The sequence below is a fragment of the Indicator indicator genome, chromosome 7 (genome assembly GCF_027791375.1).
Source record: "Indicator indicator isolate 239-I01 chromosome 7, UM_Iind_1.1, whole genome shotgun sequence".
Taxonomy (NCBI): Eukaryota; Metazoa; Chordata; class Aves; order Piciformes; family Indicatoridae; genus Indicator; species Indicator indicator.
Genome location: NC_072016.1, coordinates 11,916,583 through 11,944,551, shown reverse-complemented (window position 1 = coordinate 11,944,551; position 27,969 = coordinate 11,916,583). Strand labels below are relative to the sequence as shown.

The 27,969-nt window shown below is 46.1% G+C and overlaps 1 protein-coding gene across 1 annotated transcript in view; it reads left to right on the top strand.

Moving 5' to 3' along the window:
* Positions 1-27,390, top strand: part of FBXW4 (F-box and WD repeat domain containing 4) — a 62,521-nt gene extending 35,131 nt beyond the window's left edge. The window contains 4 exon segments of the mRNA XM_054382208.1: positions 12,365-12,430; positions 26,007-26,147; positions 26,299-26,440; positions 26,631-27,390. Coding sequence (XP_054238183.1) covers positions 12,365-12,430; positions 26,007-26,147; positions 26,299-26,440; positions 26,631-26,747 — 466 coding nt within the window. The 3' untranslated portion in view covers positions 26,748-27,390.
* Positions 27,391-27,969: the final 579 nt, after the last annotated feature.

The window sequence follows — 27,969 nt, the reverse complement described above, 5'->3', positions numbered from 1 at the left end:
TCATGGCTGAGTTAAATGCAGATGAGGCTTTGCTTGCCTCCTCCACAGAGCACCTGTGTCTCCATGCCTCAGTGTTCTGGACTTCTCTGGGTGTGGCATGTGCTATGTACACACACTTGTCCCCTTTCACCTCTGGTCTTTAGCTTCTTAAAACCCTCTGAGCATTATTTCCTTCTCTCCTGCCAAACAACTCATTTGGATTTCATTTGGAAATTGTTTGAATATCATAGAGCAGAGGAGGAAGATCAAGCACTCTGGTTTTAAGTCATTTGGCTTCTTTCCCCTGTAAGTGTGAACAAATACAGCTACTGTCTCTGCGTGATATGGAGAAAAGACTGCTGCCCTTCGTGGGAAGATCACAGAAGTATATGTTTGTTGAGAAGTCTTCTTCTTCCTCACCACCCTGATCACTTTTTTCCAAAACTCTCCTGAATTGGGAAGTTTGAATTTTGTTTATGTGTGTGTATATGGCAAAAGGAATAAGGCAAAAATTTGTGGCTTGTGGCACCAGGAAAACTGATTCCTTCCCACCCCCTGCTTTTAAACTGAAACATTCTTGAGTTTTAGTTGTTCTGGCAAATCTGAAAGGATTCTCCCCTCCCCTTGACCTCGCTGGCATGCATGGATTGCTGGCTTATTGAAAAGTCATTTTCTGTCGTATGTTCTAATGGAAAAGTTTAGATAAGCTGTCGTTATATATACCTGCATTTTTAAAAAGAATGCTTGTTAAATGAAAACTCTCAGTATTGTCTGAAAATATATTCAGATGAACCTTGGCAATCCCAAAGCTTAAGAAAAACTAGAAAGGAGGTATTTTTAAGAGAGGAGAGGTTTTCTTCTTTTGCATCATGATTCTTGAAGCATTTTCTACACATGAGCATGTATTTAGACTTTTGTCCAAAGCAGTGACAGCTGCAGTAGTTACTTAAATCAGTTCTGCATGTCCCCATGTTGTAGGGTGTGGGGTTGTAAGAAGCACTAGCCCCGGACACTGTAAAGTTTGTGCTAAGGTATGAGCATGCATAGGCAGTATTTTCCCACTGACACTGGGATTCACTCTGCATAGCCTTGAAAATGGCCTGGTCAACTTGAGTCTGCTTATATTTATCCTTGGTGTCTTCTTCTCAGATGCTGGCATTGGTTTCCTGGCAAGCGTATTTTGTTCAGAAGTGTCAAAGGTTTCTTTTAAGGGAAAAGTCTTGAGCATTGATGAGCTGAAGGCACAGGGTCTAGCTGAACTTATCTCTGTGGCAAATACTTAAAGCAGCTTGGATAAGGATGCAAAAAAAAAAAAAGAGATTAAAATTGAAAAATAGACCTTTGTGTGTGAGTGTTCAGTGAAATGTGGAATATATGATCTGAGAAGAAACCAGAGTATGATGAGGTAGAATCGGGGAAGTTCCTTCTCCTGTTTGCAACCTGCTGCTGAGTTGGGTCACAGCTGTATACTTTAGGAGCTTGGAAATTACAAGTCTGTGCCCTAGGGTTGTGCTGCCTTTCTCCTTGCTGCATATTGAGTTGCTGGGGATCTCATTTCCTTGTTTTCAGAATTGTTGTGGTTGCATCATCTCCTAGGGCTTGCTCAGCACCCCTGTGTAACTGAGTCCTCTGATGAAAGTAGTGGGTAACTTTTCACTTGCTTGCTTACCATTAGTTCTTCATTGTAGAATGAGGACCAAGCTTTTAGATTATGACAGTTAGTGCTTTCTATTAGGATGCTGCAATCAGAAGAGACACAAAATGATTTTTTTTTTTCAAAGTACAACTTAACTTTAAAAAAAACCCAAACAAACAAATCTCATTGCCCTGAAGCTGTGATCATCAGGCCAGCTGAGCAGGTTCAACTAATCTACAGCTCTGGAGCTGGCTAACTGGGACAAGGTTTTTATCACTGTTGCCTTCATAGCATAGGTGCTAACAAGTCCTGAGAATGAACAGAGGCACTGTGGCACAGGATGCTGATGTGACATAGGACCAATTGTATTGGGATCCAAGTGGTTTGGTTAACCCACATGCAGCAGTTTCCTTGTAGGTTTTGAAGAACCAGAGGCTTGTAGCAGGAAGAGGGAGATGGTGTAAGGGGGGTCCTGCTATGAAAAGCAGTTTTGCTTTGCTAATGGGAGATGGTTTAGTAACAAGAGAACCTGAAGCCTTCATTGCTGTCCTCCTGGTTTTGCTTATTGCTTAACTTTTGGGACAGATGCTGGAGGAAGTGAATGATTCTTCCCTGATTTTTCTCATCAGTAACAGTTCTCACACTGTCCTCAGAGCAGTTCTTGCTAGCCTGTCTGAGACCTCCACTGTCCAGTTTCCTCTCCCTAAGTCTGTTGCCTTAATCTCAGTGCCAAGGTACCAGACTAGAAATCCTGCCTGGGAGCGTAGGTTACACCAAGCCTTCAAGAATCTGTCATGCATGCACTTCTTCACATGCTCCTACTGTACATCACGGGATCTCTCTTCTCCTTTACCCCGTTTTTGGCATCCTGCACTGTCCTGTTCCACGGGCTGGGAAAAAGATACTTGTCATGAGCTGACCTCCTTGGCATGTATCCCACTGCTGACCATGCCCCTGTTCTGCCAGGCAGGCTGTCCCACTCCAACTCCCTCCTCCTGCTCACCCCTGATCAGAACCCCTGAGAGGTCTTTGTCTGCCTGTTGAGAGCAGCCCGTGTCCCACCATTCCCACATGGCACACCCTCCCTGGCAGCCCCCTCCTCATTCAGCAGTTTGGGCTGAAAGAACCTTGGCTAATTACGTCGGGCTGAAAATTACCACTTTGCTGTGTTCTCCTGCTGCTGGGCCCATTTGTGTGGGGCCTGTAGTTAGAGGGAACAAAGTCCCCCCTGTGGAGCCAGGCAGGCCCCAAGTGTGAAGCTACAGGTACAAGCAAGAGGGGAATGAAGGGAATAATTACCAGTTTCTCCAGGTGAAAGCCCTGTTAAAACTTCAATAAGCCAATTAGGGGCCAGGGTGTGTGTGTGGGGGGGAGAGCCTCCCCCACCTATAAGTGATTCCCACCAGGCAATTAACAGAAATCATTTCACGGAGGGGAGGATATGAAATGGCTTTTAGAAATGGTCTTGAGTTGGGAGGGGGACTGAAACAGCACGACTGCTGCAGTGGTCCTCATGTACTCCAACCTCCTGGCTCACTGTGTGGCCTGAAAGTGTTGGTGGGGCTAGGGGGAGAGGGAGGAGGGAGGGAAAATGGCAAAGAAAAAGGAATCGCTGGAGCTTTACACCTGGGCAGGCTTTGAGAAGGCGAGGGCTGGAGTTCAGAGCTTCTTGTAAGGCTGTGTGTGGGCCCAGAGCTCTGAGCTGGAGGGGGCTGCTGGATCTGGAGAGGTGGGTGAGGGTCAGACTCGGAGTGTCTTCCCCATCAGGGCAAGAGAGAAGGCTAACACTCTTGAGCCCAGCAGGGAGGGGATTGGTGCTGGATGTGAAGGCTGAAACTGGGTGTGCGAGTAGGTGGGCACTGAGTGCCAGGTCTTCGGAGATGTGTGGTGGTCTGTAGGTGCCCTGTATTATCCCAGGAGTAGATAGTATCTGGTGTCTAATACCTTTGCATGTATTTCCTCCAGGGACCGTGTGTTCATGCTTGCTCAGCCAGCAGTTTCACCTATTTGTTCCTTTCAGTTGGTTCCAAAAAATCCCAGTGGATTTTTCTCAAGATGGAGATATTATCAAGTCACCCTGCAGTTCCCTTGCACTGTGTTGCAGATGGCATGTGCAGCAGTTGGAGGTAGAGCATGCTATCTGGTGGGTACCTAGCAGGAGTCTTTCTTGTCTGTGTCAGAATGTATTTGAATTTGCTCTGGGGAGTAGAGCAAGAGTGGAGCTTAAGATGAAGTGGCTGCAGATGGCTGATGTTACTCTAGTGATGTTGGAAGGGAGAATGCGTAGTGTAACTAACCTGCAGATACCAGCTGTGCTTGTTTTACCTGCACTTGCAAAAGATGAAACAAAGAAAGCCCCAAAACTTCTCAACGCAAAGGTAGCCTTGAGAGCAACTTTCTTTGCCTCTAATGTTACAGGTTGTGAGAACTAAAAATGTCCTGTGAGGTTTTGATCTGGTTACTGGTAAGCTAAAGCTGAAATAACCCTACCGTAGTGATGTTTAACTACCTAGCCTTGGACTGACCTGGAAGTCCCTGGATTTCCTTCTTCTTTTCATCTTTTGCTTCTTTCTTCTTCTTTTTTTTTTTTTTTTTTGTCTTTTCTTTTTTCTCCCCAGAAAGCTTTCTGTGGTAGGAATAGAGATTTGTATCTCTTATACAGCCCAGCTTTTAGACTCAGAAGGGGCTTCCTAGCAAAGTCATGTTTCTTTGATTTGGCATGGGCTTTTTGCCCTTCTTGTTGTGTTTCTTTCCCTCTTGTATGTGTTGTTCATACTAGTAGCCAAGTTACATATTGGATTGCATTTCTTATATGGTTAAGCAATCTCTTTTTCCCTATAATTAACAGTAATAACTTCAGTATCATTTGGGGATTAAACTGGGTCTGGAGAAAGGTAGGGATGCAGGAGTTTTCATACAGAGACCTCTGTCCTGAGCAACTACTTTAAGCCTGGTGAGCTCAGAGACTGAGGAGAGAAACAGGATGGTAAGTGTTTGGCATACTGTGAAAATAAGTATTTTATGCTGTTGAACATGAGTTATCAAACCTTTCCCTTTAGTAAAGGAGTGGGGCTGATAGCAGCCCAGTAGAAATACTTATGCAGCCACAAAGGCTGTTTGAATTTCTGAAAAATGACAGCAGCACTGTGAAAAGCACCGTTAGAACAGCTCTCTTGTATGGTAACTCTCAGGACCCTCAATCAACCTTTTTAGACCAAATCTGAGTGTGCTGCTGTCTTGAACATTTGCTTCTCCCTAAAAGCATGTGCCAAGTTGGAGTACTGGGAAAAGGAGGGTGATAATTTAGATCCAGACAACCCTAGGAGCATCAGGATTGTTCTGTGGGTGGACCCACTAATAAAGGCTATTTTCCCATTCATTGCTTCACCGTGGTAGAAGTATGTGTGCATGTGTCTGTCCTGTCTGGAATCTCTGTCTTAATGTCATTGAGCTCAGTTTTTCTCCAGAAATGGGGATTCCATTCTGTATCTGGCCACTTATTTTCACAAAACTTGCCTGCTGTAGGGCTGTTAAAGGGACACTGGACAAGGTTATGGGAAGCTCTGGGCAGACAATATGGGTTGAAGCTAAAAAGCAGCTAAGGCAAGATGGAAGTTGGGTACCTGCTAAGCAACTTGCTGGAGTAGGGGTGGTTGATCTGACATGCTGAGAATTGGGCCTTTGAAGATATTAAAGGTTTATTCTGTTCTCCTGCCAGTAGGTCTCTGAAGTCTGGAGGAAGACACGAAGTTAGTGGCCAAGGCAGAGAGTTGCAGGGGTAAAACTGACACTCCCTCCACCCTGAGGCATGCAGTAAACAACATGGGAGACAATAACATAAGCATTTCTTCTATCAAATGTGCTGGAGTTCTTCCTCAAATGTGAGACTTCACTGTTCCAGCATCTCCACAGTGCCCTTCAGTACAAAAAGTAAATGCCTTCTCTCTGGGGACCACTTTCTAGTGGTCCACTTGAGGTAGCATGCAAAAGAGTTACTAGTCCTTTTGTCTGTGCTTGTGTCACTGGTGTTCCTTGCCAGAGCACAGCAGTGGCTGTAAATGTTGTGGTGTTCGTGCAGTTGTCTTTATGCCTTTTGTTTCCTCTTGGTGCTGAGTCCCTGGTGAGGAATGACAGAGCTCTGTGTGCCATTTGCGATGTGTATCAGGAGCACAGCTCAACCCTGAGCTGACTGATGCCTTGAGGGACACTGCCATGCACACAAGGCTCAAGGAAGCAGCAAATGTGCCAGCACTTCCTAGTCTGTTTGTAGTGCAAGCCTGGTCATTTGCCTCCAGCTGCTGATTCTCTGGTGGGTCTCTGCTCAGGTGAGCCCAGTCCTATTATTGAGTCTAAATGAAAACTATTTTACATGCATGCAAACAGTTGAACCCAAACAGGCTCCAGAGCACTGTAGAAGCTCTTTGTGCTGAGCCTGGAGTAGTGCAGGGACCTGAGGAGACTGCCAGCAGACTCCTGCAGCCAGGCTTTAAGGAAGTGTATTGTGGGTACTCCTGAGCCTAGAAGCACAGCTGGCAACACTGATAGAAAATGGCTAAGTTAGTTTGAGTGACCTGGTCATCCTTTTCTTGCATTGCAGGTCTAGATCTGAAGTGTTAACATGGCAGGGATGCAGGAGGAGCATAGTATGCAGAACTGGAAGGATGGGAAAGGTCTTGAGGACTGTGGAAAGACAGTCTGGAGCCAAAAGGCTGAGGAATATGGCAGAGCTGTAGTGAACTGAATGCAACCAGCACTTGTTATTTCACGTACCAGATAATTGCATCATATGTCTCTGGCTTCTTCAGCTTTCTCTACTAGATAACCTTCTGTTCCTCATTGTTGTGATTTTTGGCTGGTTAATGCTGGCTGGACTTTTGGTGCAAGTGCCTTATCTTGTGATTTTTATTCATTTTGTGGTTACTGAGTTGTTAGTATTGTAACATGGCTGTCATGGCTTCTTGACATTCCAAAGGTGCTTGGTTCAGTTTTCTGGTCATCCTACAAGAGACGTAAAGTAGGGCTAAAAGGATTGGTTGAAAGTAATGAAGGGATACCACCAGCCCTGCCTGACCACCCAATCCTGACTTTGTCCAGCATTGCCAGAGGCAGGTGAGACTTCTTCCATGTTTGTCATGCCTGCTTTCTCATGGAGGAAAAAAGTGCTAAACTGATGCTGCGTGTTTGTTTTGGTTTTATGGTTTGTTTGGTTTTTTTCTTCTTCCTGCAAATTCAGTGCAAGAAGAGCACCTGCTTTCCTGCACTCTCTCTGTTTCCCTCCCTTTGCGTGTTATCTGGTCTGCTGGAGAAGCCTGGTGCTGGAGGTAGGAAAACTCCCTGTGCTGTGTGTCTGACCTCCTCCCCCCCTTACACAGTGTTGTTACTGTTGCATCTGCTCCCCAGCCTCCTGGGCTGTTCAGCGGGGGCTCCATCAAGTTTGTGTGACCTTAGCACTGTATTCATGCAGGAGGAGTTACCTTCTGTAATGATGTCAACTGCTGAGGTTAGCAGGATGGTGGCGGCCGCGATAAGACATGACATGTTCTAATGATTCGCCTTAGCGAGCTGTGTGTGTGTGTTGGGGGGGCACGGAGGGGCTTAGAGAGGGGAGGTGGGGGCCCCACAGGTGCCGACAAAGACTTTGACCTTTGCTGCTATAATATCAGTGTTTCACAGGCAGGGCGGTTCGGTAACCCACTTTCAGCCCATCAAAAATTGATTTAATTGCAATTTTTTCCCCCAATTAGGAGCACTGGAGCTTAACTAATTGGAGTAATAGAGAGTAATAAGGCTCTGATAAAAAGCCTTCCTCTGCCTCCTTTGTATCTTGTGTCATCGCCTGTCAGAGGTCAGAGAGCTTGCATATTCTATTAGGCAGAGTTGCCTTCATTTGTACAAATTAGTTTACCCAACAGTAATTAAAATGCCAGTGCAGGTCGGGGAGAGCTGAATGCAATTGATGGGCACATTGGTGAAGGATTTGACAGCTCCGGTGGCCTCCCTTGCCAAAGCGTGTCAGTGCTGAATCAAAGGCTACACAAACCCACAGACCCGTGTGTTTAACCCGTGGCACCATCAGCACCAACTGATTTCTCTCTTCTCCACTCTCAGTTTTGGACTTGATTTCTCTTCTCCTTTTTTTCTCATACTACTTGAGATTTTGGGGGAAAAAAAAAAAAATGTTTCGCATCTTTGAGTTGTCCTTTCTGTTAATCACTTTCTAACCCTACTGCCACCCCCCTGTCTTGTCTCCCTGGGTGCTCCCCCTTCTCTCCCCCCACCTTCCACATTCCCAGCTGCAGGGCTATGTCAAGTAATAACTTCTTTGTTTCCTAGTCTGATGAGTCTCTGTATATAATAGTCTCCAAAATGGAACAACGATGTCCAGTTCCAGGGGGTGGGGGAATGTGCAAGGAGAAAGGAACAGACTCTTGCACGTGTCAAGCAGGTTCTGGATCTGAAATCCCCAAAGAGCAGAATAGGACTTGAGAAGCAATCTGTTTACAGTAGAGGGGAAGGGAGCAATCCTGGGGCATGGGGGAAGTTCAGAGAGAAGAGGTTGGAAAAAAACTGTTTCATGCAGGTTCCCTCAATGTTGCATTTCAGGATTCCCAGCTCAGGCAGTGCCTGCTCTGAAGGCTGAGTTGGTAGTGAGGAAGGTGTATGTTGTACAACGGGGTTTGTATCTCTGGGGTTGAGATAGTTTCCAAGCCTCATGACAAGCAGCATCTTTCCAAAAGCTTTGATGGGCAGCAACCTCTTCCCCTCTTGTTCATCCACATCTGACTATGTTCTGTCCAGAATGAGGTAAAGAGGGATACTAGAGGTGGCATGAAACTGCATAGTTGGCACCTTGGGGATCATTGCAGCTGGACTGTAGCCAAAGCACTACTGCTGTTGCCAGCAATGCCATGAGTTTGGTTCTTCAACAACCACAAGTCAGCCAGAGAGCTGTTCTTGTGTTTCTTCCAACAGCACTGCCAGGATGTGTATTCTCTCATCTCCTGTCCCAGTTTCTGTCATGGGGGGATGATCTCTAATGAAATGTGTCTTCTGTAGCATAGAGAAGGTTGGCTTCAGGAGAAACAGTTCTCTCTTTTTTTTTTTTTTTTTTTTTTTCTTCCTTTTCCTCTCCTCCTCAGTGGGAAGTTTGAAATGGGAAAGAGAAGATCAAAGTATTAGATGAGCTGGAAAATGTCTTGCTTTAGACAACGAAAATATGCTGCATATGAAATATCTACCTCTCAATGCTCTGCAAAACCCATGCTATCCTGGTACAGGTGGAAATACAGTGTTGGCTTGCTTGTTGTCATAACTCTTGTTTTTACCTCCTGGGGGATCCCTGTTGAAGACATGACCTGTGATGGAAGCTCTGCAATGGTGCCTTTTGGAGCAAGCTTGTAGTCCTAGCAGCTTTCACAGGGCAGAGGAGAGCTTAGAGGGGAAGGGGCTTCATCTCCAAGGCCATCTGAAGTTTGGACATAGAGGGTTTTATGTGGCATGCAGATGCATCTGGTAAGTGTCTGTGTGTATCAGTAGCGTCATACATACTTCAGAGAGACAAGTCATTCCTGCAGTTGTGTATGGGGTATCCTGTGCTTTCCTCTTCCCAAACTGGTCTCTCTTCAGTCTGACTCCTGAAAGCATTGTACGCTGAATAAATGACACTGGCTAAGCTTAGTAACTCAGCTTGAGTTGTTTCTCTTGGGCAGCTGGCAAGAACAGTTGTGAAGACCTTCTTTAGGTCAAAGGTTTTTGGTGTTGTGCTTTGTGCTTCCTAAGATGGTCTCACTGAAAGTAAACTGAAAAAATCAATCCTGGTAGCAAGCTTCAGTTCTGATGAACAATGTTTTGGAAGTTTGGGAGCCAAGCCTTAAAAGTTTAGCCACAATTTGCATGTTGTTTTAGACCTACCGAAGCTGAATTGTGTTGCCTTTTCATTTGGAGTGAAACTTCTGCAAGGTTCCCAGTTATTAGAGGCCTGGGGGTTGAAAGTGTTTGTCTGCAGACCAGACTCAAGGTGAAGAGGGGCCCTGTATTATCCTCTGGGAATCCAGACTCCCAGGTCAGTTTTCTCCCAGCCTTTAACAGTTTCTCAGTGGCACAGTTTCCTGTCCATGTCTGTCTTTTGAATGCTGCTTTCTAAGTGTGGCAGTGAAGGTGAACCACTCTTCTGGAAGAAGTCTTATCTTTGCTTGCTAATAGGCTCCAAGCTGCTAAAAGATAAGGCTTGCAAACCTGATCCTGCTGAGGTATGAGACAAAATTCCTGTTGACTGAATGGAATCAGCTTTACCCAGAAGAGACTTTTTTGTGGCCCTGGGGCCTGTGTGCAATGCTGGAGAGAAATCTCTTCATCTAATGCATGGATGTTTTTGGGTTTGATGGGGGGGGGTTGTGTGGTTTTTTGGTTGGTGGTTTTTTGGTTTGTTTTTTTTGAGGGGTAAGGGCTAAAGAGGGAAAACTGAAGTCCAGAACTGACAGCATGAGTGGGGATTAGACCTTGCTGTTCCTCCCACCTTTTTCTCCCTGATGGTGTGCCTCCATGCTAATTTAGACCTGTGGCAACCATCAAAGCCTTGTGCATACCTTCTGCACAAAGGGAGCTGTCTCGTCTCCCATGTGAGTGTGTTCTCTGCTGGGACAGTCAGTTTGTCCCCCAAAAGAAAAATCTTAAGCACCCAATTGCCTGCTTGACTGACTCCCTGACTGCTATTATGTTTCTAACCACGGTAATTGGCTTTGGTAGTTATTAATGGATTATGTTTGAGGAGGGAGGAACAGAACCCAACACCTAGCTTGGTAGCTGAGGGACTCCCTTACCAAAGTGCTGCTTTCCAGACATGGGATTTGACCAGTGAGCTGTCAGAGTGGGTGTCTTTGGCATATTTTCTTCTGAGATGGGAGATACTGGCAAAAGGGAGATATTCCCCCTTCTCCTGCACTATGTTAGCGAGCAGTCAGATATTGAGCAGAAGCCCTGTTTCCATGTATGCAATAATGCACAATTTCTTAATCAGTCCTCTTGGCTGATGCACAGCAACTGGAATTGGCTTTTGCTTAGGCTTTGGTCAGGGACTTTCATGAAGAAGCATGTGTGCATCCTGCAGTACCTGTGTAGGGAGCCCTTTGGGATAGGTACATAGAGCCAACAGCATGTGCACTGCCAATGAACCTGGGATTTTGCATGTAAGACAGCCTGGTTGGAGAGACTTTGAAATAGCTCTGGTGCTGCAGGCCTTGTCTAACCCTAAAGGGCATCTAAGGGTCGCAGAATTTATGGACACCTCCAGGTATGTGTGTTTGGGTAGGAGGGATAAGGCACTCAAGTAAAAGGAAATAAAGAGGCTTCATAGCTGTAGCTCTTCCTCAATCAATTGCTCAGCTAAACCACAACTAGGAGGAGTCCTGAGTTCTCGCCCTGCTTCTACATGGCTCTTGTCTGGCTTTGATTGAGTGTGTATGTACCACGTTGCTGCTTGGTGCCTTGTAACACCACCAGCAGTGCTTTTCCCAGAAGTCAAGAACACTGCAAGGATCCCTTCCTGATGCAGCAAAGGCATGGAAACACCTTCTGATTTCCAAAGGAAGAATGTTGTAGACCATCAAAGGAATGCTTGAAAACTGCTATTTTTACAGACATGATATTGTTTCCTTATTTTGCTTTCCCCTTTCAGCTGCCAGCCCTGTGTCATGCTGTAAAAGATGTTTAGGCAAAGCATAGAGCTGGCTTTTATTTAAAGAAGGCTCCATTTCCTGCATTTGTGCTATCCTTGTTGCAACGACTTAAACACAGTTTTGGCATTTTATTCTCGGTAGCTGCAATAAATGTGGTTTTGTGAGAGGTCATTTATAGCTTACTTAGAAATCTTTGTATGAGCTGCTTTTTCTTATTTGGACTGAGGGTAGGAAGCTGGCACAAAACAAGCAGTATGGTGTGGACACCCACAGCACCTGTGTTCCTGCTCCTTGATTTTTCAAGGATTTTTTCCTTGTCTTATCAACTAGTTTGAGGCCAGTGGCTGTCAGACAACCTCTGGAGCTAGCACATGAAGCAGAGACATGGCATTGCCAAAGAGGACCTTGGAATGGACCCTGCTTTGGAGCGTGAACTGAGTCAGACATTGCTTCAGGATTGCTGTGCTGCCTCTTTTAGAGGCTGCTAGAGCACTGGGACTGGGAAGGGCAACCTGATCTGGCTTGAAATTGGCCCTGCTTCAAGCAGGCTGGACTGGAGAACTCTGTTCTGTGATTTGTTAGGCCTGTGGTCCTGCAGCCAATTCATGATTTTGCTCAGAAGCTGGCAGCAAACAGAAGAAGTGAGCCATGAAGTGGGAAGTTTGAGGGAATTTTCCATAGGGTCTTTCTGCAGCTTACAGTGCTGACTTTGTATGAAGCATACGGAGTACTGTGCTAACTGTTTTGAAAATGTCCTTGTAATTGCCAGCTGATGCTGGCTTAGGTTTTCTCTTTATGTGTGCAGATACATCCTTATATCCTGTCAGTTCTCTGCAGTTGTGACCTGCTGCATCTGGGAAGCTCAACTACTGGAGAGCTGTAGAGCACTTCCCCCTTCCTGCTGCATGCCCCTGGTGTGAACCACAGTGGAAAATGCTGAGATAGTCTTGAACCAGAATTCGAAGTCTGTCTTGTAGCCTGTTTTCTCTATCTTGCTCATGCACTGTTTCTTTGGAACAGGAGAATTAGTAAGTGGTTTTGATGTTTGCCTTTTTTTTTTTTTTTTTTTAAACAGCTCATTTGTGACTGGGACAGCCTGCTGTGGACACCCCTCACCTCTGAGAATCTGGGACCTTGAGAGGTGAGTGAGCTTCCAAGTTACAGGGAGGGACTTGAAAAGAGAGGTGAATAACAACGAGGAAGGCACTAATGGAGATGTTGTAAAATCATTCCTTTAGTCCATGTGGGCAAGGGGTATTTAAACATGAGATGTGGGACAGAGTAGGGAATGGAGCAAACATATGGAAAGGTGCATTTGGGGGGGTTCTGGTTTGGTAGGGAGCAACTTGATTTTTCTTCTCATCTTTTCTAGTTGATGGCATACCCATCCTGGTTTCTTCCCATTACCTATGTACAGTCAGAATATGCCCATTGCACCTTCCTTTTGTCTGTCTCAGTTGATACTCAGTCTGAGAAAGAGGGGTGAGGAAGGTGATCTGCATCCTCCCATTCACCTGCTTCTCTGTGGTGCTCAGAAGTCAGAGGCAAACATAGGCTCTACACCGATTTTGTCCTGGCTGGTGTTTCTGGTAGCTCAGGGAGATGAGGAGTGGCAACAAGTTGTCTATGGAAGTGACTTAGGTATGTTGTCTTCTTTCTGTCTTAATAAGCACTGAGGAGGTTAACTGCTGTGGCCTCTGATTTGGGGCTGTTGAGTAGTTCCTGTTTGCTGAAGGTGGTGACCTTACCAACTAGGGAAATGTTGGGCTCAAATCCTGATGTGAGACTCAACTGCTGACAAATTTGAAACTCTCAGCCTGGGGGTCTTTCTGTAGTGATGGACAGATAGCAAATATTTGGCAGGATTATTGAACAGAAGCTCAGCTTTTGAGGCCTGGTATGCCCTAGGTAGGAGTGGCACAGCACAGATTATCAAGGAAACGCTGTCAGGAATGGGGTGAGCTGGTGGGCTCTGGGAGGGGAGAGAAAGGGAGGCAATGGCAGAAAGGGCCTGAGGTATGTCAGAAGAGCTGTATTTGGGTAGAGGAAGATTGGTGTGGATGTAGGGTGGATTTGAGGCTAGCTGCCTGTAGTTTATAGTTCAGGTAGTTTAAATTGAGTCGACTGCATTAAATACAAATATAAACCCATTTGTTTTTCTCTGACATAACAAGAATAAAGACTTTTCAAACGTTGCATCCCACAAAAGACAAACTAGACCAGGAAAGATGGTGCCAGTGCATTCAGTTGTGGTGAATGTTTCTCAGCGATCTAGTCCAGTAGTGCCTTTGGAATACCCCAGAAGGATGCAGGCTGTGCTGTGGTAACCCTGCCCATCAAATCTTTGGCTGTTCTTGAATAGGTGTACCTAATAGGGGTGAGGAGATAGGCAACCCTCTCCCCCCTGTCCCAGCCTCTCTGACAGCCTTTCCCAAGGAAGCTTGAAGAGATAATAAAGCTGTGTAGAAAATAGGATTAAGGTAATGAACAGGCACAACGGAGTTTGATCTTTCAATAATGTCAAAGCCTGAGTGACAGCCAAATAAAAAAGCCAAGGCAACCTAGGCCATTTGGCCTCTGATGCAATGGCTGGAGTGTCAAACTTATTCTTCCCTCTTCACCTGTCACAGCTGGAATGCACCATGCCAGTGGGTCTTTTCCTCTTTGGGGACCTGTGTGTGAACCGGGAGTCTTGTCAGCACGTGTAGGGCAGGAGACTGAGTAGGGAGCACAGCCAAGAAACCAGTAAATGAAGCTCAGTGTGATCATTCATAGTGAGGGAGTACAGAGCTGTGCCTCCAGGTCTTGACTTCTCCATAAACTGTTTTTTGTTTTGTTTTGTTTGGGTTTAGAGTTGTTTAGGTGTTTTATTTTGTTTTGTTTTTTTATCCCAGCAGAGCTTTGGATTAATTTTCAAAAGCTCCAGTGGTTGCCAGAACTAATCTTGTAGGGAAATGCTATTTGTTCTTCTGAGGCTTGTGCATGTTGTCACCCTGGTCACACTCCAGAATTGGGAGCATGACACAGAAACTCATCTTAAAGCTGCTCAGGACTGAGAAGCTCCTCCTGTGCTCAATGTCCCCGATAACACCTGGAAGATAGAGCCAGGCCCCCCACGTTTTCAGCTTGCCTCTTCTTTGTGGCCTGCAGAGGCTGAACCCAAGGGTGGTATCTGTAAGAGCAGAGTCCAGGCAAATTCTTTGTCAAAAAAGAGGTAGAGTAGAGTGATGCTTCAGATGTGTTCTTTAAAACCACAGGATTCTTATCACTATTTAGATGTTTAGTGCTGTCCAAGACCGGTTAGTTCAGTTAGCTGGGATTTTACTATGTGGGAGTGTAACATTGCAGCAGTTTCTGTGGCATTCTCTTCCCTTGGAGTAGGTGGTCTCTTTCCCCAACAGCTGAGAGCTGGAACGTGCTACAAAAGGATTTAAAGCTTAAATAACCTTTTGTGTACTGATCTTCTTAGTTCCAGGCCAGATAAGTCCTTGGCTGGTGCTCATAGCTGTTGGTCATGGTATGTGTTTGTATTTATGACCTTCGCTGTTCCCTAACCCTGGGGCTGCCATTCTCATCCCTCCAAAAGGAAGAGCATAATGTCTTCACCTGGAAATATGCTCTGGACTTTGAGAAGGGCTTGGTTGGGTTGGATGGCAAGGAGATTTTTCATGGGGAAAGGGAAACGCCTCTTGCTGTGTCCCACCCCCACAAGTGTCTTTCATTTCTGACTCTGCTGAAATGATGGTGTCGGATCAAAGCCACAACAGGCAGCAACAAGCAATTGTCAAGGGGAGTCTAAAGCAGGGGAATGACCACCTAATGCCAAGACACTCTCTCTGATGGCTGAAATTCCAGCTGCTGCTACACCTGGCCCTTTCTCCTTTAATGAGGAGGGGTTTTCTTCTTCTCCCTTACACTTTTGAAGCTGGCTAGCTGCACCTCTGGAGGATATATCTCATCTCACAGATAATACATTGTGCCATCTGATTGCTTTTAGATGTGGGGAAGTTGCTGGGGATGTTGCCACTCAGGATCAAGGGGGGTGTGTGTTGAGGGCAGCTGTGAATAACTTAGGTGATTAGAGGCCTGCACAGGAAAGGAGAATGATTAGCAGTGTGGGCCACTGGATAGCAACCTGTGTCCTTGCATCAAGTATCAGGCCTTGCTGACTTCTTGCAAGTTCCCTTGCCCCTTTTTGTAAAGGATATGATGGCATCTGCCCCTCTTGCCAGGGGCAGGGACCTCTTCTCCATTTTGCTTTTCCCTGCTGTGGCCTTCCTATCTCACCACCAGTGGTAGTGTGTGGCTCAGCTGAACAGCCAGTTAATGACAAGCAAGAGAAAAATAAACTTTCTTCAGATCCTATTCCTCTTTCTTTCTTTCTCTTCCCATATCTTACCTCCTTTGGAGTTTAAACTCCTTGGGAAATGAGGGTGACACACCACTGGAAACAGCTCCAAGCAGTTTTCATTTGCCTTCAGAGAACTGTTGCTCCCCAGCCTATTGTGGTGGTCTACATGTCTTTAGGTGACACATGCTGGAAAGATATTTCTCCATAAGGTAGGATATTCCAGAGTTCATTTTGCATCAACTCTTGGTACTATTCTGCCAAGCCCAGTGCTTGAAATGGACCAGTGTGTTGTCTGGCATGGTAGTCCTCATGCTGTGAACACTTAGAATGCACAAGTCCTACGTTCTTTTTTTCTGTGACACAACATGACAGATGCAGGGCATGAGAGCTGTTGTGAAAACTGAGCCAAAGTTAGCTGTGCCCTGCAAGCCACCCCAGGTCCACTACCTTTTAAACATCCAGTCTTTGTCCATCTCCTCCCCCCTTTTGAAAGCATTTTTGGCAGAGTGTTCCTTTTTGTTTAAGAACCCTCTAATTTCTTGTTGGGTTTTTCTCCCTCTCCTGAGCCCTTTGAAAGTGGCTTTACGCTGTCACTGACACCAAACTGACACTTTGCGTTTCCCCACTTCTTATCCCTTTATGGCAACAGATGTTGAAATTTTGTATCCCTTTTATCTGTCCCTCTTTGCCCTCTTCCTGTAATTAGGTTTCCCTTGTTAGCAGTACAAAGTGGCCCGGTTTGCTGCCTGGCCTTTTGAGCCATTGTGTCTGAGCACATTTTTTTTTTCCCTCCTCTTTGGGAAGAGTTCCTTCCCCCTTAAGTAATAGGCAGGGTGTGGGCCAAAGCTGCAGCTTTTTTCTTGTTTCTTTGTTCTCCATTTATCTCTGCCACCTTTTTCAAAGGGATGGGGAGAAAAAAAAAGTAGAGAGTGCATGGAAAGGGAAGATACAGAGTTGCTTCTTGACCGTTGGGCCCCCCTGCTCTTCAGGTGTTTACTGCAGGTGCCTTTGATGTCTACAAATTTTGGGGAGACTGGAGGTAGAGGGTTCATGAGAATAGGTGGTGAATGGAAGAGAAGGGAGATTCAGGTGTGTGGCTGGTGCCTTCAGCAGAGGGGTGGGGAGGAGTCTTGCAGGGTAGCCCAGCAGCTGCTGAGGAGGTTAGTAATCCATGTTTGCCTCTAGTGCTATTGCATTGTGCTTTTTCTCTCCAAGAACCAACACGAGGGTTACCATGATAAGGAGCTGGCTGAGCTTTGCTATCTTGCTGCTGCTTGGTCTCTGGTACATGCTTCCATGGTACCCTTGCTAGGTTACATCTGTCTGTGCACTGAGGTGGGCAAGAATTATTTGCTGTCTTTCAAATTTTGACATATGTTGATCTGTGTCCACTTTGGTGGCTCTTTAGAGCCATTGAGTGAGTGAACATGAACAGCTGTCAACAAAGGAGGAGAGCTTGAAAACTTGGGGTCCTTGTGCTGTTCTTAAGTGTAATTTGGCAGTTGCTTTATATAACACTGAACACCCTGGTTAGCTGATCACTAGTGATGCTTTCCTGTTTTATTCTAATCCTTCTTGGCCTTGTGTTCTGTCATGCTCAGATTTTTTTTTTTTTTTTTTCAGTGGGGAAGTAGGTAAATGAAATTAGAATTTGCAAGGCTAGTTCTCAGTTATAAAGGTTGCTAAATGTTTTCAAATAAAAGCTTTTAACCTAGAAACTTGGCCCAGGATGCACAAGTAGACTTCTTAGTGTTGAGTTCTAAAACAAGTTCCCTCCATAGCTTTGAAATCCAAGGTTTAAACAAGTTTGAGATGCTTTGCTTTAATAACAAAAGGGTGGGGTTTTTTTGTTTGTTTGTTTGTTTGTTTGTTTGTTTTTTGTGAAGGGACCAAATGGATTCAGAACTGGAGCTGCTAGATAAAAGGAAAGGTAACTGATTTCAAAAAGTGAGGAGTCACCTAGGTGTTTCATTTATCCAGTTTCAGAGAAGTGGGTGGATATCTCTGGTAACAGGAGAGACAAGCGATAGCAAATATTATGATGGCACTGCTTAAGTTTCACAGGATTTGAGGGGCAAAATAATCATAACACCATTGTGTAGATGCAGAATGTCCTGCTTTTCTGTAGATTCATCGTGCCAAGTATCATCTTTTTCTGAAGAAATTCTCTTCAGGCTTTGTGGGAAAGAGACGCCCTACTCCATTCAGGCTTGGGTTTCTTTCTCAGCATCTCTCTCTTAGATGAATGCAGTTTTAAATTGCAATAAACAATCCAAAACTTACCTAACAGTGAGGTAAATATCTTTCTGGGCTGTGCTTACATCAGGAAAGCGAATACAAATGTGTCTTCTGCTGCCACCACACACAGTGGAATGATCCACAGATAGTTGCTCTTTCTCAGGTGGCTGCTCATTCCCTTTTCCCAAGTTTGAGGTATCCCTATTTATATGTCGTTTGGTTAATCAGGAACACAAATACCATGCCTTCTTCCTGAAATTCAAAGGAAAAAGGGTTACTGAAGTGTTTGGGTCTGTTGTAGGGGAATTCTTGTCTTCAGGTGACCCTTTGTTGACCCATGTTAAATTAGTTTGGCACAAAAACTGTCTTTGGATTTCTGATTTTGTCCTTGGGAGCCATTCTCTCTGCAGTAAGGTAAGATAAAATGGAGAGTTTGTATGTAGATCTAAGCAAAGGGGAAAGCAGATACTTCTTCATGGAGCTGGCAGTCCCAGTTGTGACATGAGCAGCAAGACTACATATAAAGAGGTCTCCTGCCTTCAGGCCTGAATTAATCACTTGTCCGCATGAAATTTCCTACTCCAGTTCTGCAGCTTTGAACTGCAGGATTTCATTCCCTTGTTCCTGAGATCTCGGGTGTTGCTGGAGGCAGGACAATGGTCAGCTACTTGAGGTAGTGCTAGAGAAACCTTGATGCTGCATAGAGCTTTCTAAGGGTCTCTTGGGTAGCTGTTCCTTTTGGCAGACTTTGTTGTGTTTAGAGTTCTGTCTCTTGGCTATAATGGATAGCTTCAGTCTTGCCTGTGCAGTGTATTGCCTTTCGGGGCCTTGTGGTTATTTACTGATTTCTGGGGGATTTTTTGACATTTTCTTTCTGAACCTTCTCATGTAATCTGGAATCTTCCAGCTACCTTTTGCGAAGAGGGCTCTGGTGCATCTTAACCTAAAAGGAGAACTCTTGTAAGAGGAAGAGCATACAGGTATTTATCCTAAATCTTTTCCTCCCCATGGCAGTCTTGAGTATGTCTCACTACAGATGAGCATGAGGCCAGCTCCTGCCCCTTAAATACGTGCATGTCCAGGGCATGCTGTGGCCTTTGCACTCCTGTTCAGGCATATTTATGACAACTTTACAAGGCCCTGAACAATCAGAGAGCGTGGGTGGGGGCTGGACACTCCAAGCGCATCAATCAGTTTCATCCTTCTGAGCCAAAGCAAAAGCAATCTTTATTTTTCCCTGGGTTGAGAGAGAATCAACAGAGGCAGGAAAGAAGAATAGGAAGGAGTGAATGAGGAACCCCCTCTGCCACTGGCTAGCAGTAGCTCATTTAAACAGATGGCTTTGTTTTGATTTGGACTCTCCATTTTTTTTGTCTCCCCACTAAAGGGGACCTGCAGAGCTCTGTCCAGAAAGGGAGCAATACAGCCGCCTGTTCCCACACAAGTGGGGCGAAAGGCGAGAGGCTTTGAGAATTCCCTGCTTCTTTTCCTCACCTCCTTCTTTTTCTCTTCCCCCAAGAAATCACAGTTTGAGAGAATTCCCCCCTACTCCTCCTGTTGGAAAGAAAGACAGAGAAGACATTCTTGACATTCTTTGCAGAGAAAAGGGGTTAAATGTCTGAATTTGGGGGTCACCATGTTATACAAATTGCAATCTAATCGTTTTTGCAAGAACACACGTGTGCTAAGAAAAGGAGCCATGGACAAGAAAAAAAAAGGGGCAGACAACCTTTTTTGTCCTATCTTCTTTTTTGTGTCGCCCCAAGGTTTTGGACTATTGTCACGTCCTGTCTCTCTCCCCTCCTCACCCCCGAGAGAGAGAACATTGGTTTTATAGTTAAATTGGTTCGTAAAGCAGAAGGGCTTGGTGCCATTTCTGTTTGTTTTCCCAAATAAAAGCCCCAGCAGGGTCTCTTTTGCACCGTTGTGGCTTTATTTGAAGAAACTGCCTTTTTCCCATAGCCCAGTGTGTCAGTTTATCCTCTGAACTTAACCTTACGGGAACCCGAACAACAAAAACTCACAGGGTCCCAGAGCTGGAAAGGTAAAGAAATTGTATCTTTTTATTGGACCATTTAAAGCGTGTGTGGGCCAATTCAGAGAAAGCAGAAGAAAAGGAGGCAAAACTCCCTCTTCTGTGTCTCCCCCCGCAACACAATCTTAAACCATCGTTGGTGTCATTCCCCCCTACTGCCTCGAGTCCCTTCAGCTGTGTTGAGGCATTTCTCCTGAAAATCACTCATAACAGCATCTCTGAGCCATTTCACATGAAGGTGCTCACTCAGTTCTCCGAGCCAGTCCCACATCTCCCTGCAGGAATTAGTAGCCTTAATTAAATGCAAGAGCAGACTGAGAATAACTCAGAAGAATAACTTTGCTGAGACCCTATGCTCCTCCCTATGAACATTACAGATGTTGTTTGACCAAGTCTTTCCCTTTTTAGCATAAGCTGCTGTGTCCCCTGGGTGCCTCAGCTGCTGTTGCAAAGCACCTGGAATAGATGACAGCTCAGCTCTTCCCTTTGGATTTGGTGTGTTCTCCAAATTGGATGACAGAAGTTGTGCAAATGCTGCACTCTAGATAATTGTTTTTAAATGGATTTTGTTTCCTTTCTCTGTGTGATACTCAGCTCAAATACCCCAGTGGTTTGAACTGAACAGTGCTCTTTCCACTTTTTTTTTTTTTTTTAAAGTATATGCTTCCCATCTGGCTTGTTTTAAGTAGTTATTGGAACTAAGATATTGGTTTAGAGCTCTGCTCAATTTCTGAGTAGTCACCTGCTTATGTGCAATGGCTTCTTCTCTTTGATGGATGATCACAGTTCACAGATGAGGTTTCCAGAGCAAATATATCCTCAGTTTCTCACATCTGTTTTCAGCAGGTGTTCTGAATTCAGCAGTTTCCTAGAATTTGCATATTTGTATAATTTCTGGTGAATCTAGGTCACCAGAAATTGAGGATGGGGGGGGGGGGAAAGTGTTTATTGTTTGATCCCAGCTTTTGGAGTGTAGTTCATGTGTATTAGAAACAAGTGGCCAAGACCTGCAGCAAGTGAGCAGGGTACCAAGAGGGATGTGCAGACTTCTTTTGAGACTTTGCTGATAGCTGGTGTCTATGGAAGCCCTGAGCTTTATGGTTACACAAGTGTTCACTGTGGCTTGGGAGGCTGTACATGGCTTTAAGTTGGTAACAGCAGCATCCCATGGATTATCTGGAAACTAACCATCCTGGCTATGCCATGAGTGATCTTCGTTTGTCTTCACAGTGCTGCAATGAAAAGAAAAATCAACTTAAACCAGCTTCTTTCTGCCACTCCTTGGTAGTTCACTTTGCTTTCAGGCTAGAAGGTTCTTGTCTTCTGAAGATATCTCAAGAGCAGTGCTTATGGCTATATTTCCATTTTGGAAAGGAAAGAGTAAAATACAGAAATCCCAAACAAATAGCTTAAAAGTATTTTTTTTTTGTTTTTTTTTTTTAAGTCTTGTTTTCTGAAGAATGTGAGAATTGATGGAGATGAATCAAAGGATTCTCTGTAATGCCTTTCATTTATGGACTCATCCATTTGATAGTTTCCCAGGCACAGGAACTTACTAAAACATCTTGTCCTATCAGCAAAGAGTCTAGAGCCTGGTGTTAATGTGACATTCCTGTACTAGGGACAAAATGGGCTGCTGGATTTGCTCTGGCTCTGTTCCTTGTGGGCTGGTACCAGATTACTGGCAATATGATTTCAACCTGTCTAGATGCTTAAGAGAAAATAAGAAACTAGGAATATCTGTGGTTTCCAGATCAGCACTGGGGTAGGACCTGTGGGTCTGTAGGTGCTACACTGCCCTGGGTGGTTTGTCATTAAAGTGCCGAAGCCGAGAGCTCTGGTTCTAGACTGGCCTGTGCAGGAAACCTGGACTTTACAGGAACCTTGGGATTCTGTTCCACAAAGCTCTACTGGTATGAGTGGTCTCTGTCAGTGCCACCCAGCACTGGGACAGAACCCTGGCACTATTGGCTTAGGCTGTTGAGTACAGAAAGCAGAACAAAACTCTACCGTCTGTGCTACCTGGCTTGCCTGAAGAAGGCCTGGCAGTGAAACAGCTCTTGCCTGCTACTACTGAAGGGCTAGGGTATGGTGGGAAGGTGGTGTGGATCTTTCTTGGGCTTTGCAGTCACTTGCTTGACTAGTCTTTGTGGCGTGTAACAAGGACAGGGCACAGTGGCCTCTGAAGTGCTGAGAATCAGTTACCTGGTTTGTGGAAGGTGTTTGAGCGTAGAGGGTGAAAAGGGCCCACAAAGGAAAAGAGAAGGCTGTTCCTTGCTGCATTTGGCTGGTGCTGGTGATCTCTGCAAGCTGATGAGAAACAAGGTTTCTTATCTATCACACCTCTCTGTCCCTTATTGAGTAGGTATCTTCTGCCTGTGTAAGTTGTTAGACCAATACATCACTGATGGTTTTCCATCTGTTGCTTTTCTGTTGCCCATTGATGGGTTATCCTGATCCTTTAATGGATTATTAAGAATTAGCTGTGGGTTTTGCTCCCTAGGAAGCAGAAGCTGTTGGGAACTGGGGTTTATTGGTAGGGAGTATTAAGAATAAGGAAAACTGAACAATTTGTGGGCACACAATTTATGTTGATCCCAAGACTGAGAGAGTTGTGGTGGCAGAGAGCTCCCTTGCCAACACGGACTCAGCATGGCTGTGTATGCTGCAAGGATGTGGAGCTAGCCTGGCATAGTGGTAGCTGGTCCAGGGACGCCTTAATCTGCTGAAAAGTGGGGGAAATACTCATTGTGTTCTGCATCTTTATGAATTTAAATGTGCCTGTGCCAGATGGCTTAGGTCTTTTGGTTTGTGTGCTCAGTGCCCAGCACAGTATGGTTTGCCCCTGGTGTCAGATTGTAAGAGCTTTGCTATAGCAGCTAACATGTGGTTCTGTAACTGCTGAAGGACTGCTGCTGGAGGCAGGGGCTGGGCCTCCCACTCAAAAGATGCTTTGGCTGACCTGTTCTTGGTGCAGGAGAATTGAACTGATTAACAAACCAATAAAGCAAGGTTTACTTTGCTACAGTAACTTGCAAGTATCTGTGCTCTTTTCCTGCCTAGAGATAAAAGGTTTTTTTTCTTGGGTTTTTTGTTTTGTTTTGGGTTTTTTTAATTATTATTTTATTTTTTGTTGCCTAGGCTAGGAAGTGGAGGGAGGAAGACAGCTGTGACTGCTGGTATGCTTGGGTACCATTGCACTGAAGTGTGAAGGCATGGAGAAACACTGGGAGCAAGGCACCTGGGTGGTGTTCAGTGCTACACAGGAAGCTCTGAAAGCAGGAGTTCAGACTCTGGTTTCTCCTGTCTCTATCCCTTTGATGCTGAAATTTTTCACTTGAAGACATCATCAAGCTGCCATTAAAAATGTCTTCCATCTTACAGCACCGCAGACTGAGGTCTGATCTGAGAGATGGAAGACAGTCTTTAGTGTAGTCAGGCTTGCTCTGGATGTGATGGGTGCTTTATTAGAGGTGGGAGGTTGTGAAGAGATCTGCTGTGACCTGAGAGGATGAAGAGGGCTGGTCCCAGAGAATAAAAGATCCCTGGATGTGCTTTTGCATCCTGCTACCTTTCCTCAGCACAGTGTTTCTGCCTCCCTGAGCTCACTTAGTCCTTTACATATTGAAGTTGTTTTAGCAGGGAAAATGGTGGAGGGGAAATAACACAGAGAGGATTCAGCTAGCTTGCAGGAAATATCACCAGATGTGCTACTGGTCTGCATGGCCCATCTGCAGATGCTTGTCCTGGTTTCCTCTTCTGAAGTGACATATGCTCAGAGCACCAGTCCAGGGGCTACCCTGTGAAACAAAAAGCAGTAGTGTGCAGAAATGGAGAGAAAGCTCCAAGCTGGTGGTGCTGCCCTAGAGCTTACTGAGATGGCCCATCTTCTCCTGGGAGTAGCTCCCTGCTCCTGCGTGGGCAACTAACAGAGGGCTCTGCAGGTTGAGCAGTCTGGCCCCTTATGTATCTCACAGGTAGTCCAAGGCTGCTTCTTTGGCAGAGCAGCTCATTCCTCCTCATTCTTCTGTGGTATGTCTTGCTGCTCTCATCCACACGCAACTCATAGGACAAAGGCTTTACGGAACTCTTGACAGGAGCTGTGTGCATGCCCATCTGCCCTCTTGGCTTTGCAGAACAGCAGATGAAGTGATCTGTGTGCTTGGAGAGGCAGGGGATTGCCAAAGCTCAGAGATGCCCATCCACGTCTCACTCCATGGGGAAGCTGAAGACCCATCTGCCCCCAGCCAAACCCCACAGCTCTTGCTCCCAGTGCTCAGACTGAGAGTGCTTCAACCTTTCAACCTGCACACAGGTGCAGAGTTGCTGCTGGCTTGGTTTGCAAGTAACCTTCCAAGGGTTAATGTATTGCGAGAAGGTTGCAAAGGGCTGAAGCCTGGAATCCTCTCGATCCCTCGCCTGGAGAAACACAAAGTCCAATAAGCCAGCACCCCTGGATTCGTGTTGGGGGGGATTAATTCATGCACTTGATGTTAAAGCTTGTCCGAGAAGTTTGCACGGGGGGGCCATCGCTAGGGCTGGTTGGCCTCTCTAAATGGTTGCTAGGGGCCTGGCATCAAGGGCCAATGTAGCTGCCCACAGCCACGGTCATGGAGGGAATTACACAGCCACAAAGAAATTGTTATTCTACATAATCTGCTCTTTGGAGAGTGACTGTGGGGAAACAGGCTGGCCCCAGCATGCCGCCAGCTCTGTGATCATAGAAGCGTGCTGGCTGCAAAGATCGGCCAGGGCTCGCCTTCTGATCCGGGGACACCAGGGCTCGAGGCGCTAATCTGCTTTATCAGCGATTTCTCTCTCCTGACACAAAGGTGTTTACTTGTTTTAACATCTCCCGGGACTCTATTTCTCCTTTTGTGTGGTCTTTATCCCCCCGACGAGGGCTTTAGCCCAGATTACAGACAGAATTAAGGCATTTGGCGATGTGCCTCAGAACTGTGTGATGCTGGATCAAGGAGCAGAAAGTAACAAAATAATGGGGGGAGATGCTGGGAGTGACCCCACTGCGGGATCCGTGCTATCGGCTTTCAGGACTGCTTCATTGTCCTGAGAACCAAGAGCCTGTTGCAGAGGGGTGGCTGTGCAGCAGGATTTGAAAAGCAGGTGTCTCAAGGTTTATTGTGCCCAGCATTTCTGATTTAGAGGGTGTGAGGAAGAGGAAGAAAAGGAGGGCTTGCAATAGGTGGCCATTTGAAGCACCTGGGCAGATTATCCCCTCCATTCCCAAAAGTCTGCCATAGCTGGGTATTGCTGGTTGCTGAGGCAGGTGTAGTAATACTGGGGATGGGCTGTGCCCTGTGCCTGATGCAATTTCATGTGGCCTGGGGAAGGGGCTGAAGTTCCTTCTTTCAGTCTGTTATGCCCTCACCAGGCACCATTCACCTGGTGAGATGCTGGTTCTGTGCGCAAACAGAATGATAGGGCCCCAAAGCATCTGGCTTTGAGCTTCATGGAGATCTTGCTTTTCCTCCTTCACAGCAAACAAGGACTCAAAGGAGTCCTTGCACTTGATCTGTCATGTTCAGCCCTAGATATGCTGTTTGCAGTTTGCAGTGTAACTGGAGGGCTTTCAGGAGAGCAGCCATGGCAGACTGGATCAGGAGAGAATGATTTGCCTGTCAGTCTGAGCTGTGTGCCAAAGATATAGGGAAATACCCTGGCAATTTGAAGGACAGAGCGTGGAGTGAGATGGAATTGGCCGGGTAAGTGGCTGTTGCAGATCACCTGGAGTTTGATTAAATTGAGAAGTGACATACCTGGAAGCCAATCCCCATTATTTAGAGTACCTGTCACTTCTCCCAAGGATAACGATCCCATTAGGGGTTGGCTGTACCTATTCCTTGGCTCTTCCTCACCCAGCTGTGACTTATGCTGGTCACCCTCCATCACAGTTAGTGGCCCAACCAGTTGCATAAGCTGGGGTAGAGAGAGGGAAACTGCAGGCTTTTTCATTCTGTTAAATCTGAGAAATGAGGTCTAGGAGACTTCTGTGACACTATCTTTGCTCTGGCTAGCTGAATTGGAAGGGTGCTTTGCTCTGAATGACTCTTCCACTATTGTGTTTCCTTGCAGTGGTCAGCTGTTGACCTGTTTAGGCACTGACTTCCACTGTGGAGCTGGAGTCCTTGACATGTTCTATGAAACACCTTCCCTTCTCCTTTCTTGTGGGTATGACACCTACATCCGCTACTGGGACATCCGAGCCAGCACCAGGTGAGCCTACCCTGCTGACACCTGGGCCTCATGCGAGGCTCCTGGGCTCTCCCAGTGCAGTGTCTCCTAGGAACTCACCTGCAGGTAGATTGGGCCTCAGTGGGGGAGGAGTGGAAGCTCAGCCCCTCTGAGGATTGTGCTGCTGTTGCAGGAAGTGTGTGCAGGAGTGGGAAGAGCCCCATGACAGTGCCCTGTATTGCATTCGGAGTGACAAGAACCACATGATGGCCAGCGGCTCTGCCTACTACGGCGTGGTGCGCCTCTGGGACAAGCGCCAGACCCGCTGCCTGCAGGTGAGGAGTTATGTCTCTTCAGAAGAGAGAGGGGCTGCTAGGCTGCCTTTGAGGTGAGCCCAGCATGGGGAACCTATGTGTAGGGAAAAGCCTGCTTTGCTCAGGCATCTTGGCCTTCGGGTCCCTAACACCAGTTGAGGTCTTTGGGCTGACCTCTTCTTTGAAAGGTGATTCTCCTGTTTTCTTGCAGAGCTTTCACCTGTCTTCACCCACCAGCAGCCCCGTGTACTGCCTCCGATTCAGTACCACCCATCTGTATGTTGCCCTGGCATCAGCCCTGCGTGTCCTGGACTTCAAAGCCCCGTGAAGGGCACCACAGCTACTTCTGGTCACCCCAACTCAAAAGAGTTGACACTTGGCTCAGGGAATTGCAGGGCAGGAGAGGTGAGAATGGTCCCCAAAACTTCCAAAGGTTTTTTTTGCCTACCAGAAAGCTACAATGATGAGTGCACAAAGGGCCTGACTTTCTCAACCTCACCTGCCTGGTGGTGGAAATAAAGGCCAACTGTCCTTTACCCTTTTTATTTTGTGCAAGTCAGGTTTGTTTTATTAAATTCTGGGGTTTATCCTTTTTTTTCCTTTTTTTTTTCTTTTTTTAATTTTCATTGTTGTGGATACAGTGTTTGAAGGGCAAGTTAAGTCAGGATGCCCTATCAGCTGTGCGTGCTGGTCAGGTTGAGATCAGTCAAGCTCTGAGCCATGTGAGGCAAGTCTAGACTGTGTGTGGGGTGGACTGATTTGGTGAAATGTACTTTGAGTGGGGCCCACCTTTCACCTGCACTTGCTCTCCTGACAGTTGATGGTGTTGTTCCTCACAACTGCGAGCAAGAATTGAGCTTAAAGGCAGAGCCAGCCCTGCTTACAGTGTTTGCCTCCCCAAGCTGGCCATCAGGTCAGGCTGTGCACTTGGCAGGGCTTGAACAGTTGCATTTTGCTAAATAAAACTCTGAAAGGAAACAGAAGAGAGTGTTATGTTTTTGTTTCAAGTTCCAAAGGGGCTGTGGTGTTACCCACTGATCGCAGAGGCCTGACTGGGTGGAGGAGGCTGGGCCTATTTTCAGGTGCTGTCTATATGTCTAATAGATCTCTCCCTCTAGCTGGAGCCTGTGACACTGCTCCACTGAAGGCAGTTCCTGGGATCTTGGATCTTGTGTCACTTTTTCAAACAAGAATTCAAAAAGTAAGATCTGCAGCTCACTGGCTGCCTGCATAATGAAGCTGAAAACTGGACTAGTGTAACCTCAAGGCCTTGATGTGATTTACTGGGATCCTGTAGGTACCACTAAGTAGGCTCTGCTTCTTTTTGTGTCAGCCTTCTGAACCCAAGCTGAATTGCAGCATAACCTGAGCTTTCAGCTTACTTGGCTGTCTGGATGAATGTGGAAGTCTGTGGATTGATGTTCTGTGGGTGAATGCAGTAGTGGTTGGAGCCTGGTCCTCTGTGGGGAACGAGGTGCATGAACCCAACTTGGCTGTCAGTTTGGGTATCCTGGATAGGTAAAGAGGTTTTGTCTTACAGAGAGGAAGCA